The sequence below is a fragment of the Tachysurus vachellii genome, chromosome 16 (assembly GCF_030014155.1).
Source record: "Tachysurus vachellii isolate PV-2020 chromosome 16, HZAU_Pvac_v1, whole genome shotgun sequence".
In the NCBI taxonomy this organism is placed as follows: Eukaryota; Metazoa; Chordata; class Actinopteri; order Siluriformes; family Bagridae; genus Tachysurus; species Tachysurus vachellii.
Window position 1 is genome coordinate 19,829,511 of NC_083475.1, and position 18,672 is coordinate 19,848,182.

At 41.8% G+C, this 18,672-nt stretch overlaps 1 protein-coding gene across 1 annotated transcript in view; it reads left to right on the forward strand.

The window, feature by feature from the left end:
* The first annotated feature begins 256 nt into the window (after nt 1-256).
* The window catches only part of col7a1l (collagen type VII alpha 1-like), a 100,252-nt gene continuing 81,836 nt past the window's right edge, over nt 257-18,672 (forward strand). Inside the window, exons 1-9 of the mRNA XM_060890108.1 lie at nt 257-461; nt 2,244-2,329; nt 3,732-3,961; nt 12,262-12,442; nt 14,233-14,392; nt 16,007-16,100; nt 17,109-17,282; nt 17,451-17,614; nt 17,806-17,935. Of these exons, the coding sequence (XP_060746091.1) occupies nt 3,883-3,961; nt 12,262-12,442; nt 14,233-14,392; nt 16,007-16,100; nt 17,109-17,282; nt 17,451-17,614; nt 17,806-17,935 (982 nt within the window). The 5' untranslated portion in view covers nt 257-461; nt 2,244-2,329; nt 3,732-3,882. The remainder of the gene's footprint in view (nt 462-2,243; nt 2,330-3,731; nt 3,962-12,261; nt 12,443-14,232; nt 14,393-16,006; nt 16,101-17,108; nt 17,283-17,450; nt 17,615-17,805; nt 17,936-18,672) is intronic.

An 18,672-nucleotide genomic window follows, 5' to 3' on the forward strand; every position in this document is an offset into this window, starting at 1 on the left:
GTGTGTGTGCGTGTGTGTTTGTGTGTGTGTGTGTGTGTGTTGGGGGGGGGGGGGTAAATATTTTCTTAATGGATCCAGGGAACAAGTCAGTGCCCTCCAGCCCCTGTTGCTTGCTCTCACTCCCACCCCACCATCCCAATCCACACACACACACACACACACACACTTTTCATACTTTCAGTCTCTTTCTGTTGCTTTAGACGGCTCGACCTGTTGCTGCACATCCACACACCCCCTGAGCTTTCACTCCGAGAGGTGTGTGCTTCATTCATTCACTCATTCATCCATACTGGCAAGTTATTTTCCAAGACTTGTGAAGTTTCTCCGAGAGTTCCGTGCAGGATTTCCAGCGGACGTTCCTATATATATATATATGTCTAAGGGAGCTGTGTGTGTGTGTGTGTGTGTGTGTGTGTTTGTGTGTGTGTCCTTCAGTGGGACTGTATAGCTGCATGACAGAGGTGAGTTGAGAGAACAGCCAAAATGGAATTCTTTCTTTCTTTCTTTCTTTCTTTCTTTCTTTCTTTCTTTCTTTCTTTCTTTCTTTCTTTATGTCACTCTACATTTGTAAGCCACTGCATTTGCGTCACGCTGCCATATTTCTGCCAAAAGCTTTTCTCTTCATTTGGACATTTGGACATTGGCCAGTCACAAAGCGCCTCAGTGTTGCAGTTACTCTGCACATTACAGCACTGAGTGCAAATGTTTATACACCCACATGATAAATGAAATATTCTGCAACAACAACATTTGCATCAAAAAGCTTGGAATTGAAAGAAAAAGGACTACGTTTATATTGTCTCCAGGACTGATTTGAAATGGAACGTGTATCAGTCAGTCAAGATTCACGGGCAAAGATTGGTCAGAAATCTGGCAGAGACGTAACAGATAATGATGAACGATACAATGGTGGTGCACAGAGATTATGTAAAAGATTTTGTCATGCAATTTTTTTGTTTCTTGACAACGCAGGAACATCTTAACGAGCTAAAATTTGTTACGCTGTCCCTTTTCCCGTTGATTTTCTTCTTTGCTTTGTTTGAGAGTGCGCATAATCCTTTATACTGTACTTCACTTTTTTTATATCAGCTCAAATCATCACTCATGTCTTTCTTTAACCTTTTCTGTTAGAGACCGCAACAGTAATAGTGGCGACAGTGCATTTCTATTATAATGCAAATTTAATGACAGACTTTGCAATAACCGGGTTGTGTAATCTATTGTGGCGAAACCATTAACGGTGATGTCTTTCATTTGAGAAGTTGTTCTCTGCTGCCAAACAATTTACAATCTGTTTTTTTTTTTCTTTGGAGAAGAGACTCAGTGAATCCTCCAGGCTTTTGAACTCAAGTGCACAAAGTGAAGACACTTCATCACTTTAATGCTTTTGCTTTAAGTCACTTTAAGTCACAGACATGACTGTTAAAGGTCTGAGAAAAGGGGTTTTGGTAACACACTTGGCTGTTAAATGTGTGCTTTTTATAAGTAGTTTTACCTTATTGTTGTTCTTTTTTCCCCTTATTCTATCTTGAAATTTAGCTTGTCTTATTTTCTTGTTTTTTCTTTAGATTGTTTGTATTTTGTTTTTTTACTTTTTATTTTGTCTTTATTATTTTTGTTATTATTATTTTTTAAATCTTTTTTCTTGCCATATTTTGTTAGCCTTTTCTTGTATATTCTGACTGATTTATTTATTTATTTTTCTTATATTTTGCCTGTTTTTCTGTAATTTTCTTTGTTTATTTTTCCTTTTTTTGGGGGGGGATGTGTGTGGGTACATTATGTATAGATTAATGAACAATTTTCATGCGTTTAATAATAGTAATATCTCGAGACACGGTGTGTGTGTGTGTGTGTGTGTGTGTGTAGCACATGCTAGTGTAAAATTCATGCTCCTGCACATTTGAGTCTACGTCTGAGCACGACAACCAATTTCACACCTAGAGGGATAATCCTTTATAAAGTAGAGAAATGCTGTTATGTAGAACCAGCTGACATTCAGAGACTGGGGGAAGATCTGAAGGAACCCTGTATCCGTCGAGCCGTGGGTCAAAGCGTACTTTTCTCAGCGTCGGACAGACGTTATAAAGCCGTTTCTATCCCTTAAACACAGCTCACAGCCACGCCTGCTCACAGCCACACCAAACATTGCTACTTTAGGATCAGATCCTGAATGAGGCGTGTTCAAGCCCAAATAACTTAGACATGATGCTGATGTGTATACCTCTTTTCTCCTGCTTTAGGTATCTGTGAGTTGTTAATCCTGGAATGGAGCCAGTTGGATGAGAACATGTGGCCTTACATGCAGGAACAGGACTGACTTTCACTGGTATGTCAACCTCAGTTCTCTGTTGCTAAACTGTCATGGCAACTTCGGGTAGTATCAGCGCCGCTCTGTAAATCAATGACCGGGAGACAGGAAGCCTGAAACACGCTGCTGGGATTAATATAGACTCCGAGAAGAACAGATATACAGTTTTTTTTTTGTTTACTTTTCTTAAAGATGTTATGTTTACATCAAAGTATTAGTTTTCTTATTTAGTAGCTATAAAGCCGTATTACTGATATACACACTGACATTTAATGTTATGCTGTAATAAAACATTTATATGCGCTGTTATAGATAAATAATCCACAGAAAGGTTGTGAGAAACTATTTTCCTATCATAGCGCGTCACACGCCGCTTTTATTCCGTATTATATCACATAAAATTTGACAGAAAAAACAACACAGCGTGACATGTTACTGAAAAAATAATCTGATGAATAAACACAGAACACAATTAATTATCTAAATGAAAAAACATTATCCTGTTTTTTAAATACTTTATATTTTGTTTACATTTTTCTTGGATTTTTGTTGGAACTTGTTTTTTTACTTTTTAATGTCTTTTCTTTTTTCACTTGTTTTTTTTTTTTTTTGGTTTATTTTTTCTTGTCTTTGTTTTTTTTTTACTTAGTGTCTTTTCTTTTTTTCACTTTTATTTATTTTGTCTTTTTTGTTTAAACTTTCATGACTTTTTTGGTCATTTTTTTCCTAGCTTTTTTTTTTCTTTTTGGTGTTTTTCTCTTGTCCATTTATTTAATTTATTTTATTATGTTTTGCACGGGGTTTTTTTTTTTTTTTTTTTTTGTTTTGTTTGTTTTTTTTTTACTTTTTAATGTTTTTTTCACTTTTATTTTTTTGTCTTTTTTGTTTAACCTTTCTTGACTTTTTTGGTAATTTTTTTCCTGGCTTTTTTTTTGGCGTTTTTCTCTTGTCCATTTATTTAATTTATTTTCTTATCTTTTTCACTTGTTTTTTTTTTTGTTTATTTTTTCTTGTCTTTGTTTTTTTTTACTTTTTACTGTCTTTTCTTTTTTTTCACTTTTATTTATTTTTTTTTTTTGTATTTTTTTGTTTAACCTTTCTTGTTTTTTTTTTTGGTAATTTTTTTCCTGTCTTTTTTGGGGGGCTTTTTTCTCTTGTCCGTTTATTTAACTTATTTTCTTATCCTTTTCACTTGTTTATTTTTTCTTGTCTTTTTCTTTTTACATTGTTTAAAAGCAACATCGCGTATTAAAAGCGACTAAATGAAATCACGGTGTGTAAAACACACATTGTGACTCTTTAAACATAATACACACTGAATACACATATAACCCTGATAATCATCACTCTTTTTCTCGTCCTCTCTCTTTCTTTCTGTTTCTGCTCACTTCTTTTCACACACTTTCTGCCTCTCTGTCAGATAAAAGGAGGAAAAGTCACAGCTGAATAAAGCGAACCTGAGCATCAGCGCTGACGATCGGGCCTGCCGGAGGAGAGATAAGATAGCGCAGAGACGCAAGAGGAACGACTGATCGAGGAGAAGAGAGAGAGAGAGAGAGAGAGAGAGAGAGATGATGGATCATTTGTATTTGTGGATCTTGATCTTGTCTCTTTCTCTGTCCTATCAGACTGTGTCTGCACAAGCTGAAGGTACGAGGCTGATTCTCGAGATGCTCGTGAGATTCACTGTGTTTACTCAGAGCGCTGCATTTATTCAACAGATAACGACTAAAGGACGAAACGTTTGCTTTCGTATAAGCCTTTATACATCACGAGCGTATGCGAACGGTATCTGAAGTCTTTCTTTAATAAACAATCGTCTATTAAATATACAGTGTGTCACCTGAGCTCTAGAGGCATTGTAGTTGTAGTGCCGGTGTGAAGTCTTAGCGACTTATAGGCCGTTTTACACGGACATCTGCACGTCTTCAGTAATTTTACGGGTCTGTTATGTCTAACCGAATTCCTCTTCTGCTGTAAATCATCTACAAACTGCTTCCTGCTTCATCCTGTCTCTCTGATGGAATATATAGGAGAAAGTTCACATTGTGTCTATAAAGCGCCTATGAACGCTTTGAAGTTTCCACCTTACAGTACAGTGGGATGTGGTAGCTCGGTGGTTAAGGTGTTGGTCTACTGATCGGAAGGTCATGGGTTCGAACCCCAGGTCCACCAAGCTGCCACTGCTGGGCCCCTGAGCAAGGCCCTTAACCCTCAGTTGCTCAGTTGTAAGTCACTCTGGATAAGGGTGTCTGCTAAATGCCGTAAATGTGTGTGTACAGTATGTGCAGGCTTCATTACAGGAGATACGGTATGAGGTGAAATTACTAACACTTATCCGTGCCCTAAAGTGCACTCATTTTACACATCCTACTCTGTATGTAAGATACGGAATGTACACCATGACAGACAGGTATGTGAAAAGAATGCCAGGATGCCTGAGCGGTGCAAAGCTTTCTCTCTGTCACAGGGAACGTTTGATTTCCGGTGATGCCACAGCTAAGAGAACAAAACTGGCTGTGCCAATGTTTCTAACCTGTCACTCAAGGCGACGCTAACGATCGCAGATGTCTGTGTCTGCAGAAGAGGTCGAAAGCGTTCAGCCAACCTGTGATGTAGCATGAGCAACACTTGCATGCAGTTGTCAGGCTTCATGTGTCTCTGAGGCAGCGTGTGCTAGCATTGACCCTATCCTGGTTGCTAGCTGTTGTGTGATTGGGCGGAGATTGCTAGATAGAAACGAGAAGAAGATTTCTGCTGCTTTAACTAGCCGGATTAGAAGGAACTTTATTGAAAACAATTGAAATTTATTGAAAGAATTTCATTCATCTTCTACCGCTTATCTGAACTACCTCGGGTCACGGGGAGCCTGTGCTTATCTCAGGCGTCATCGGGCATCAAGGCAGGATACACCCTGGACGGAGTGCCAACCCATCGCAGGGCACACACACACACACTCTCATTCACTCACGCAATCACACACTACGGACAATTTTCCAGAGATGCCAATCAACCTACCATGCATGTCTTTGGACTGGGGAGGAAACCGGAGTACCCGGAGGAAACCCCCGAGGCACGGGGAGAACATGCAAACTCCACACACACAAGGCGGAGGTGGGGATCGAACCCAGACCCTGGAGGTGTGAGGCAAACGTGCTAACCACTAAGCCACCGTGCCCCCCCTTGAAAGAATTTAATTATTAAATTATCAAACACTGTTTATGATAAATTTATAGTTGCACACAAAGAAACCATCAAAAACACTCATTATTCACACTGTAAGTGTCAGCTAACTAAACACAGCTAGCAAAACAACGTGATCCGAGATGAAAGATTTCCAATGTTTTCCAGAGTTTTATTATTCTTGTGTTGTTATGTAACAAATTATTAGTGGCGAAGCTGTGAAAGAATTCTTCCATGAAGAATTTATATCCTTAATAAATTTAGACTATAAATTTAGCGATAATAACGGCGGTGTGATGGTTCTGTAGTAAGTATCAGCTGTACTATTCTTCATGCTGTTATTTCATCTATCCGAAAGAAGACCTCTTCACAGGTCCACCAGAAAAGACACACATAAGGACCTCCACATCCACTCTCACATTCTCTGATGAGCTCCTTCTCCTTCTACATACTAACGACTCTCCTTACTCCTAACGACTCCCCCGACTCCCACCTTCTCCTTGTTCCCTTAACGAAGCTGTTCAGTGATGGAGGAGCCTTGACCCTGGAGGACACAAATTCATGGAATCCTGCCAATTTCCCCCAGACTGAAGAAGTTGCTCGGACGAGCGGTGAAACTTTTCAATCTAACTAGAAAGAGGTCCAGTCGGCACGACTCGACCACCAGGTACTGTAACTATGCCTGGATGACCGACAAAAAAACCAAATGGCCAAATATGGAGAAAAACCAAAACATGATTTATGAAGATTTGATTTCTATAGGGGTGGGCACGGTGGCTTAGTGGTTAGCACGTTCGCCTCACACCTCCAGGATTGGGGGTTCGATTCCCGCCTCCGCCTTGTGTGTGTGGAGTTTGCATGTTCTCCCCGTGCCTCGGGGGTTTCCTCCCCCGGTCCAAAGACATGCATGGTAGGTTGATTGGCATCACTGGAAAATTGTCCGTAGTGTGTGATTGCGTGAGTGAATGAGTGTGTGTGTGTGTGTGTGTGCCCTGCGATGATTTGGCACTCCGTCCAGGGTGTATCCTGTCACTGACGCCTGAGATAGGCACAGGCTCCCAGTGAGCCGAGGTAGTTCGGATAAGCGGTAGAAAATGAATGAATGAACGATTTCTATAGACAGCTTTTGTTTCTATAGTAACAATATACACAGGGTCTTCAATAGCAAGAGTGTAAAACAGACATTTTTAATTATTTTTTGGAAGGAGTCTCCAGTGCTAGACTCGACAGAAGAACTCGAACGAGATGGAAATTCGATGGAAACGACTAAATCGGAAAAGAAAAAAGAGCATGCTTTAGGAGAACTCGATTTCTATAAACTGCTTTTAATAAGTCTAAGTTTTCGTCTCGAACAAATAAATATCAGACCATAACAGCAGATATGTCCAACCGCACATCATACACCAAGTTGGACTGAACTTCTACTGATAGGCTGAGCGATTTTAATCAAATTTAATCTTTCCCGAAGGCGCCGTGTGAGTTAATTAAACGTCAGTAATCCCCACACCAAGCTGTACACGTCACAGTGGCTTCTCCTCAACACTGGCAGCTCATATACCGCAACTGGGAGCTGTGCTTTGTTGGATGAAAAGTCTGCCTTCACCCGTCACCTCTGTATTATATTACCGTCATCCTCGGTGCCGATCCCCAGAGAGACACGAGGTCGATTTAGGTTCCTTTTGCTCTCCATTTGGATTTCTTATATTTGGATTATTTATGTTTTAGTCTCGTGTCGATGGTCGCGGGCAGATAGGAACGACGTAAGGATATGTAGCTAGATTTATGGGTTTGAAAAAAAAAAGAAGAAGAAAAAGAAGAAGAAGAAAGATTCTGGATTCATATCCATCTGCTTTTCACCTGCATGCTCAGACAGTCAGAGACAGATAACATCTGTCTGCTTGAACCGATTTTCCGCTTCGTTCGTCCACTGTTCTTAACCCGTCCTCTGGCTGGACCTGTCTGAATCTATAACGCGGCCTGCAGCATCATGCGCACGTCACATCCTCACGTTCTAAACATACATATAAAAGTATAGATATTACCCCGGCAGTTAACCGAGACCGAGGTGTAATGTATTTTGGAGAACACGCGCTTAGACTAAACGCTAAAGTTGAGAATAGATGTGACGCCACATGCCTCCTCTGGAAAGACAGACGAGCGTACGTTTAATGTAACGTACCTGTCAAAGGATATGGAGATGGGGATTTGTACCATGGGAGAAGTAATGAGTGTACTGTAGCAGCACTGTAAATATTAAACTCTTCTTCTTAAGGGATAAACTATGAACTATTTTCTGTCTGGCTCTTTTCTCTTATTATAATCTCTTATTGGATTCGTTTCACATATTTATATCAACACTGAGATGTAAAACCGTTCAGTGTTTTTTTAAATTCTCAAATCTGACTACAGGTTAATATCAACGCACTCGTTCTAAAACGTTTCTCTAGTCACAGGCTTGTTGTTTTTCTCTGTTACAGTGAAAGTTTCTTGAAAATCTTCAAGACACGCTTTCTGGGTTCTCGGTAAAACGACAAAAAGAGAGAGAGTCTGACGAGGGGAAGACTGTATATCGTACACGAGGGACTAAATCGTTTCTCAGATATTCGACAGCATCCAGTCTATAAACCAGTAACCATTTATACAACAGTTAGTTCCAGTCCGCTAATTCGGTCGGCCGTTACGAGAGCGTTTATATTCGGTACAATCACGCTGGGACATTTTTTTTTTCTGTTTTTGCCACATAAAATTCCACTTCTTAGTTGGAAACTGTTACTGCGGTAGAATTAGTGACATCGTCAGCGGACGTATAGAACTTTTAAATTAAAATATAAAAACTGGTCAGATGGGGGGCACGGTGGCTTAGTGGTTAGCACGTTCGCCTCACACCTCCAGGGTTGGGGGTTCGATTCCCGCCTCCACCTTGTGTGTGTGGAGTTTGCATGTTCTCCCCGTGCCTCGGGGGTTTCCTCCGGGTGCTCCGGTTTCCTCCCCCGGTCCAAAGACATGCATGGTAGGTTGATTGGCATCTCTGGAAAATTGTCCGTAGTGTGTGATTGCGTGAGTGAATGAGAGTGTGTGTGTGCCCTGTGATGAGTTGGCACTCCGTCCAGGGTGTATCCTGCCTTGATGCCCGATGACGCCTGAGATAGGCACAGGCTCCCTGTGACCCGAGGTAGTTCGGATAAGTGGTAGAAAATGAATGAGAATGAGAGAAACTGGTCAGATGAAAATGAAAAGGAAGGAGGGGCAGTGATTTTAGTAAAGGAAGGAAACACCTTTAAAGGCAATGTACAAATCATCAGGGTGTTCCTCGTTAGCGTAGTGGAACTACTGAATTAGTGTAGCGCCTGTCACATGGAAGACCGGGGTTCGATTACCCGACGGGGAGCCTGCTTTTAGGGGCAGTGGTTTTTGATTGGAGGATCGGGGTTCAAGCCTCAGCCCTGCCAAGCTGCCACTGTTGGGCCCTTGAGCAAGGCCCTCAACCCTCCCTGCTCTAGGGGAAATGTATCATAGCTGCCCCTGCACTATGACCCCAACCTCCTCAGTCGGGATATGTGAAGAAAAGAATTCCACTGTGCTGTAATGTATATGTGGCGATAATAAAGGCTTCTATCATGAGCTAGCTAGTCGGTTAGAACACATGCTATTAGCCGACATGCTATAAAGCGAGCGTGTGTCTTTTTCAGGATCTGTGGTAGTGTGTTATTTCTCTATTTCTCTGCCATGTGTAGATTATACAACTGCGTCTGGTTGGTCAGAAGGTTCATTAAACGAACACAAGCTCAGCGTAGTGTAGCTGAAACTAACAGGTTTGTATTAATACACTGGTTCTAACGGTAACAAACTCACACACACAGTATTGTGGGCGTTCCATAGGAATTGTGCGTTTTAATTGTTGACACGCTGATGCATTTATTTTTGGAAGGAGTCTCCAGTGTGACCACTTTCTAACAGTCAGACATAAAGCAGGAACTTTTTTCCTAAAGGAGTCTGAACTCTTTACATTCTTTTATTTACATTTGTGTTTAAAATTCTGCTGTAAGTCTTGGAGGTAATTTGTGCCGCAGTAAAACGCAAGCTGTCCAGACCCTTTAGCGGTCACACATTATAATCTACCCATGAGGCTTACAGCTGGTTTTAAACAGAACCGAGTATAGACGAACGTTATTGATCGTTGTTCTGTTGTAACCTCGTAAGAACAACAATTAGCATTTTAATGCTGTTATACCTGAACACACAAACCGTCACTCATTGTCTTAGGGCACTTTATCATGTGTATTAGGATTTTAGATCGTATCCTGTTACATGGACTGGTGAAATCCTTAAGTAAACCCTTCTGGGATTAGTCGTACCTCCTAAAGGTCTTTGCACTTGATCAGAGCAGGTTTTGTGTGCAACTGTGTGTAATTTCTATAAATCAGTGGCATCCTGTATTCCTTCCTACAGCATGCTCAGCCTGGACTGTTAAATAAATCGCATATTAAAGAAGCGGTTTGTAATTTAAGAGCCCTCTAGTGGCTGTAAGCGATGTATAGTTCTATACCCTTATGATAAAAACCTGCACACTTTGTGTGTTTCCTTGAATTTAGTAACTGGTTCGTTGCAGTATACAGTTCTTCAGTGTCAGAGTTTTTCAATGTATTTAATATGACTTTTACTTAGGGACCGCCTCCTTCTTCTTCTTATCCTCCTCCTCATTTTCTACTTCTTCTTCTTTTTGTCCTTCACCTCCTCCTTTTCCTCTCATCCTTGTCCTCCACCACCTCTTCATTTTATCCTCCTCCTCCTCCTCCTCCTTCATCCTCTTCTTCTACTCCTTCTTCCTCTTCTCCTCTTTCTCTTCCTCCTTCTACTTTTTCCTCCGCTCCATCTCCTTCTTCCACTCCTCCTCCTCTTCTTCCTCCTCTCCCTTCTTCTTCCTTTTCTTCTTCTCCTTTTCCTTTCATCCTCATCCTCCTCCACCTCCTCATATTTCCTCTCCTCTTTCTCCTCCTCCTCCTTCATCCCCTTCTTCTACTCCTTCTTCCTCTTCTCCTCTTTCTCCTCCTCCTTCTACTTTTTCCTCCACTCCATCTCCTTCTTCCACTCCTCGTCCTCTTCTTCCTCCTCTCCCTTCTTCTTCCTTTTCTTCTTCTCCTTTTCCTTTCATCCTCGTCCTCCTCCACCTCCTCATATTTCCTCTCCTCTTTCTCCTCCTCCTCCTTCATCCTCTTCTTCTACTCCTTCTTCCTCTTCTCCTCTTTCTCTTCCTCCTTCTACTTTTTCCTCCGCTCCATCTCCTTCTTCCACTCCTCCTCCTCTTCTTCCTCCTCTCCCTTCTTCTTCCTTTTCTTCTTCTCCTTTTCCTTTCATCCTCGTCCTCCTCCACCTCCTCATATTTCCTCTCCTCTTTCTCCTCCTCCTCCTTCATCCCCTTCTTCTACTCCTTCTTCCTCTTCTCCTCTTTCTCTTCCTCCTTCTACTTTTTCCTCCGCTCCATCTCCTTCTTCCACTCCTCCTCCTCTTCTTCCTCCTCTCCCTTCTTCTTCCTTTTCTTCTTCTCCTTTTCCTTTCATCCTCGTCCTCCTCCACCTCCTCATATTTCCTCTCCTCTTTCTCCTCCTCCTCCTTCATCCCCTTCTTCTACTCCTTCTTCCTCTTCTCCTCTTTCTCCTCCTCCTTCTACTTTTTCCTCCCCTCCATCTCCTTCTTCCACTCCTCCTCCTGTTCTTCCTCCTCTCCCTTCTTCTTCCTTTTCTTCTTCTCCTTTTCCTTTCATCCTCGTCCTCCTCCACCTCCTCATATTTCCTCTCCTCTTTCTCCTCCTCCTCCTTCATCCCCTTCTTCTACTCCTTCCTCTTCTCCTCTTTCTCCTCCTCCTTCTACTTTTTCCTCCCCTCCATCTCCTTCTTCCACTCCTCCTCCTGTTCTTCCTCCTCTCCCTTCTTCTTCCTTTTCTTCTTCTCCTTTTCCTTTCATCCTCGTCCTCCTCCACCTCCTCATATTTCCTCTCCTCTTTCTCCTCCTCCTCCTTCATCCCCTTCTTCTACTCCTTCTTCCTCTTCTCCTCTTTCTCCTCCTCCTTCTACTTTTTCCTCCCCTCCATCTCCTTCTTCCACTCCTCCTCCTCTTCTTCCTCCTCTCCCTTCTTCTTCCTTTTCTTCTTCTCCTTTTCCTTTCATCCTCGTCCTCCTCCACCTCCTCATTTTTCCTCTCCTCTTTCTCCAGCTCCAGGATTCCACGTCCAATCTAAGTAACTTCGGTGACTTCCAACTACACCTTTAGAAACTACACCTTCTTATTTTAGGGTTATTTTAAGCTTTTTTTTAGGGTCGGAATCAAAGGTGTGTATATAATATTTCCCTCCAGTCTCCAGCAACCAATCCTGCCTAAATTCTACTTAGGATGCATTTAATTTTCTGAGGTCATACTGCCATCTAGTGGTAATATTAAAGAATACCACAGTTTAATTTAATATTGTTGGAATTCAATTATGAATAATTAGCCAACAATAACAGCCAGGTGTAACTAATACAGTCATTAAAAGCACAATAACATGAGTATTATGACACAGATATTTATAATAACACTCTACGGTACTTAGAAATGACTTTGTCTTGTATGAACACTGTGATGTGTCGTGTGTCTTGCATTGTGGATTCAGCGGCGCTCTTTTTCATCGTCGGTTTATCCCTGTGCAAATAGGACGACGGTAAAACTGCCGTGACTTCGTAGCTTTCCAAAATGAATTTTATTGACACGTGGCTGTGTTTGTTCCCTCTCAGACTGCCGCACAGCCTTGCCCGCGGACATCGTGTTCTTGGTGGACGAGTCGTGGTCAGTGGGTCCTTCCAGCTTCAGCCAGATTAAAGAGTTCATTGCTGAAATTATACGATCCTTCCAGAGCAGCGTGATAGGATCCGAAGGCGTCCGCTTCGGGATCACTTTATACGCAGATGTTCCAAGGTATAGTCACTCCCTCACATTCCTCTACACATAACGTGTATTAACAGCATGACGGAGTTAATCCGGGTGTTGCTTGGTGGTACGATGTGTTCTTTGCCTGTACGCAGCCCTGGGTTCAGTCACCGGCATCGTCACTGATAGTTTTAAGCCTCAAAGGCTAATGGATAAGACAATGATCTCCTAAGCCAGGGATTGTAAGTTTGAACATGGATTGAACCCATAATCTGCCTGCTTAATGCCTCAAACCCAAAAAATAGCCAGGTTTAATGATGAAGTCTTGGGGGTTTATGATGCAGTAACGCCAGACTGCCACTGTCTGAACCTTAAGCAAGACCCTTAACCGTCTCCGCTCCAAGGGTTGGCCCTGTGCTCTGACCCCAAATGCTTAATTAGCTGAGGTAAACAAGGAAAATAATAAACCTCTATGTATATTAAAGTATATATGAGAAATAAAGACTTCGTCTTCATCTTCTAGGACCTGGGAATTGTAAAACTCTTTTAGTTCCACTGGCCGATGAAGGTTATATCATTCAGATGCCTCTTTTATCCTGATAAACTCTTAAATCACTGCAGGATCCAATAAAGATTTTGATATTCCGTTGAAGCAACTGATTTTTTTTTCTTCTTGCATTCAAAGCCCATGAATGTTCAGAAACCATGATGCCTCCAAGGCCTTTCTTAGTTGTTTGGAGGGGAAAAAAATCCCACAGTCAGCCACTTTGAAATCACCTTCTCTGGCTTTAATAAGGAATATGGGTTAAGAATTTGTAACAAGCTTTCTGTTGGGGCTGAAAAGGAAAGGAAAACAACAACAGACCAGGAGGAGTACTATAATAGACATGGGGTACATCAGGGACTATACACCAGTATGTAGTGTGTAAACATTTATTAATATAATTAAATAAAAACTTATTAATGTAATTAAATAAAAACTTTTTCTCTAGTTTACCATTTGGCTTTGAAAACTGACAATCCACATACTGTAGCATCTGTGCATCTCTGACCGTTCTTCATCCTCGGCTCCATCACTACAGTTTAGAACTAGTCTGAAACAGAGATGTACGAGCCTTTTAGTTTGTATCTGCCGCCTGTAACGTTTTCTGACGAACGATGTAAACGTATCGCATGTTAACGATCAGTGGCGGGTCTAGGATTTTTCTGAAACAGGGGCCATTAAGGGGCCACATGTTACATTCAGGGGCCAAGTACAGGGTACATCCAAGCACACAAAATAATTTATTCAATACGGTGCAGATACATTTCTTTTTCAAACGCTCGAGTGCCGCCAATTGTTTGGGGGTGGAATTGCATCTACGATCGTTGTGAAAAATTCTCCGGTTGCTCTTCTCGTCGACGATTGATGGAACGGGGGCCAATCAGGGTCCAATCAGATTTCAGCAGGGGCCAGGGCCCCTGTGGCCCCGCCTCTAGAACCGCCCCTGTTAACGAACATGGTGTCGCTCAAAGACACAAACCTCTTGACTCAACCAGAGAAAAAAAAAAAACAAATAATACACCTTTAATAACTGTCTGGATTTGTATCTGCTTTTATGACAAGTTATAAATCATTTATTTGAATTTGCTGATATCTTTACGTAAAGCTTAAACTTTAGCCACTCAGCGTTACGTGAACTAAACCCCAAACCTATTTCACCTTGAATTTTATACTATAAAAGAAAACATGTGACTGAACTCTAATACATGTATTGTATGTTTGGTTAATGTTACCGTTAAAGTGTTGGTGTGTACAGGATTATGTTTAGTGCGTGTTGGTGCATTTCTGTTGTCAGGATGCGGGTCGCTCTGACCGACTACTCCACCCTGGAGGAGATCTTAAACGTGGTGGAGGAGCTGCTGTACGAAGGAGGAGGCAGTCGGACAGGCACGGCCCTCGAGTTCCTCGTGGAATCTGTCTTTAGCCCGTCTATTGTCCGAGAAAACACTCCGAAGGTGTGATAATAAATACGTTTCTATTTTATTTTACCTGACCGACTACCATGGGTTGTGTACTGTTTACTACTAAGATAACTTTCTAGCTAGAGTAAGCTCTATCTCATATATCTCTAATATCTTTAAATTGACACACACCCCGTTACATGCGGTTTTAGATTAATATAGAAGCTGTAATGTTAGGACACCGCTGCATTGAAACGAGAACTTCATTAGGTTTTCAGACCGTGTACAGCTTCTGGTCCTGCAGAGACGAGCACCTGATGTGCAAATGAGGCAGCAGGCAAAGGAGAGGTTCGCAGTAATTAACTGCAGAGATATCGGCTTTTATTTAAAACCGTTCCACATACACGCGTGTGCGTGCGTGTGCGCCAAGGCGTAATGCTGTTCGGTGAATTTTGATGAACTCGACCCTCTGCTTCAGGTGAACATAAAAATGCAGTCGTGCTTTCATAATGACAAATAATGGTTTCTGTCTGAGGCAGAGCTAACATGTTCATGCTTGTTATGGATTTCAGTGGCGGATCTATAAAATGCACATAATATGTTAGAGCTTTATATTACATTCCCTTAAATCACCTTATTATCTGTGTTAGGTAAAGACTGAAACACTTTAAGGCGTGTTGTTATCAGAAACTAATCCACAGGGTGGTGTGGTGATGTTTTATTCCTTTTATACCACAACAATCTGCCAGCCATTGCATTTTTAAACTGTTTATAATTATATTTAATGCTTTGGAGCTCCAAAACTAGAACTTTACCTCAGTCTCTTACGAAGCTCTTACATTAGATGTTAAATAAACATCTCCTTACAGAAAACCTCACCAGATTACGACAATCACACACGTTACATATTTCACGCTAACGTATCACAACGAGTACACCGATATAAACCGTTATATGTATATACGCTGTTAAAAAAATCCAAGCTTTCTGACCAATCAGAATTGAGAACTCGTTAATGTGCTGTAATTAACATTAACAAATAAAAATAAATATGATTGAACATACAGTACTACATGTTGGGGGGCACGGTGGCTTAGTGGTTAGCACGTTCGCCTCACACCTCCAGGTTTGGGGGTTCGATTCCCGCCTCCGCCTTGTGTGTGTGGAGTTTGCATGTTCTCCCTGTGCCTCGGGGGTTTCCTCCGGGTACTCCGGTTTCCTCCCCCGGTCCAAAGACATGCATGGTAGGTTGATTGGCATCTCTGGAAAATTGTCCGTAGTGTGTGATTGCGTGAGTGAATGAGTGTGTGTGTGTGTGTGCCCTGCGATGGGTTGGCACTCCGTCCAGGGTGTATCCTGCCTTGATGCCCGATGACGCCTGAGACGCACAGGCTCCCCGTGACCCGAGGTAGTTCAGATAAGCGGTAGAAGATGGATGAATGAATGAATACTACATGTTGATTATTCTAAATTCCCATTTATTCTCTAAATATTCAAGTTTAAAGGTATAAATATTGGCACCCACAGTTCGCTCAAATTTGTTTTTAGCGACAATTAGCGTTAATTAATGAATGTTTGATTTGTTATGGTCTTATTTTTACTCATAGATGGATAAAGATGGGTTAATTCTGAAATTAATTCATTTCCAATTACTGATACTGATTTCAGATCGCAGTGCTCATTACAAACGGCAGATCGGATGACGTGATCGACGGAGCGGTTAAAGCACTAGCGGAGAGTGGCATCTCTCTTTTCGCAGTAGGTAAGCAGCACCTTCTTGATAACATGGGGATTAGTCATTAAATCCATCAATACGCTGTGTATCAGCAGTCAAGAAGGTGTTGATGCAGCTTTCGTTGGTCAGCCTTGACTCCTTTACCGCTTGGCCCAGTCTCGATGCCCAGAGCATAGACATAATTACAGCTCATTAGAGAGCGACCGGCTAATTGCAGCGATTTCTCATCAGGCGTGTGTCCTTTTCCCCCTCTGATGTTCTGACACTCAGACTCTCTAATCAGTCTGCCCCGGAGAGGCCTGAATAAATCAGCTTGGCTCCTACACCTACTCCAGTGCTCCACACATCCACACAGCGCTGCCAACTCTTTTCAGCTGAAAGTAACTAAAAAAGTCACTAGAAGTTGCTGCGCAATGTCAAAGGCTAATTTGCATATTCATAAATCTCCGATCATTTGCATGTCAGAAGAACGTAGATTTTCAGTAAAACAGAACAGAACTAGATTAGAAAAGACTTTTATTTATTTAGTTCTGTCCAGAGGTTAGAGTCACAAGTAAGTCTCAAGTAAGTCTCAAGTAAGTCTCAAGTCATGAATGTCAAGTCAATGTCAAGTCGAGTCTTTTTTTAATTTTTTTTTTTTTTTTTTTAATTTTTAGTCTGACTCGAGTCAAGAGTCGAGTCCCCCATCTCTGAGTCATTTAACTCAAGTCCGAGTGAAGTCTCAAGTCATGAATGTCAAGTCAAAGTCAAGTCGAGTCTTTTTTAATATCTTTCAAGCAAGTCTCAAGTCTCAAATTTGCGACTTAAGTCTGACTCGAGTCAAGTCATATGACTCGAGTCCCCCATCTCTGGTTGATCTCTGGGTGATAATAGTATGTTGTTGTAGTACCTACATAGTTCACTCAACACCATAATAGAGTAACCTCAGTGCTAGATGTCTTAAAATACATCACACACACGAAATAACATACAGTCGTAAATGAATTATAATTAGAAATAGCAACAAATGTGTGTGTGTGTGTGTGTGTTACTCAGGTGTGAGGAACGCTGATCCGGAGGAGCTGAGGAGAATAGTGAGCAAACCTCATGAGGAGCACCTGATGCTCAGCCCTGATTCGTCCTACCTGGAGAACCTGCTGCCCAAAATTTCCCGCAGAGTGTGTTTCACTGCCTCTGAACCGCCTCGACCTGTTAAACACACGCATCCGGGTGAGACGCACAACACGAAACACGCTCACGAGAGCAGACACAGCCTGAACTTGGCTTCGCTCGAGCAGAAACGAATCTCGCGCCATCTGTTGGCTCATGTCTTTCTTTCTCTCGCTGTCTGTCTTTCTCTTTATGAATCCAATCACTCTTTCTCTCGGTGTGTGATAGCGACGGAGAAGGTGGTCGGCCCCAGGGACGTGCAGGTCAGCGAGCTGAGCTACAACTCTCTGCAGCTCTCCTGGAGTCAGGCAACTGGAGACGTGACAGGTTACAGGCTGCTGATCGCTCCTGTGTCTCCGAAGGGCCATCTGCTCCCGATAAAACCCCGACAGGTGAGAACTACATGCCAGCAGAGCCACACACACACACACACACACACACACAGCATGCTACTCATACACTCACACCTGCCTTTTTGGCCATATTCAGTGTTGGGGATTTAAGTTTCTTTCAGTCAGCTTTGAAATTAAGATAAGATAAAGTTTTATTGATCCTGTATGACGAAGTTATCCCTGTATCTCAGATCGATTTGAAGGGAGATGTGGGAAATACCAAAGTAACAGGGTTGACCCCGAAGACCGAGTACTCTCTTACCATCTACGCCATCTACCCCGGACTTATCGGAGAATCCTCCACCGTAACCGCAGAGACGGGTAAGTATTAATATGAAAATATGAATTGTAAAGTATTAACGTCAATGTTAGAATTCTACGTAAAGTCATCGTCTTGTTAACTAAACCGAAATTCATTCGAAAGCCGAGTAACTTGACATGTAAGAACAAATTACTTCACACTTTTGACCAAAATACAATGACGATGCAGATCATTTTGTTTCAGATCTAGTAGAAGTAGTGACCCTGGAGCACAGTGGGTCAGGGGCCTTGCTCAAGGGCCCAGCAGTAGTGGCTTGATGGTGTTGGGGCTTAAACACCAACCTTTTGATCAACAACCCAGAACCTTAACTACTTGATCCATCTCCGTACAGAAAACGTCATCATATCGAGGACTATTTCCTCCTGAATTTTATCATGCTTGTCTATAATTTTCCTTCTAATCTCCTGAGACAACTCTTTCCTTACACACCATGTCACCAGACAACACAGTGACTACCTGGAGCCCTATATATAGCCCCACTGACTGATTACAAGATTGTAGACCCCTGTGATGCTAATTAGTGGACACACCTTGAATGAACATGTCCATTTGGTCACATTATTTTCAATCTTTTCTAGTAGTACCATCATTTTTGTCTAGACCTGTTCTATGAGTTTATTTTTTTAAATAATTCCGTTGAAGCATGGTTGAAAAGCAATGTCTGACTTTCATTGGTTAACATTCATAGAATTTTTATTTATTATTACTTTTGTCAGATTAAAATTTTTTCCGTGAC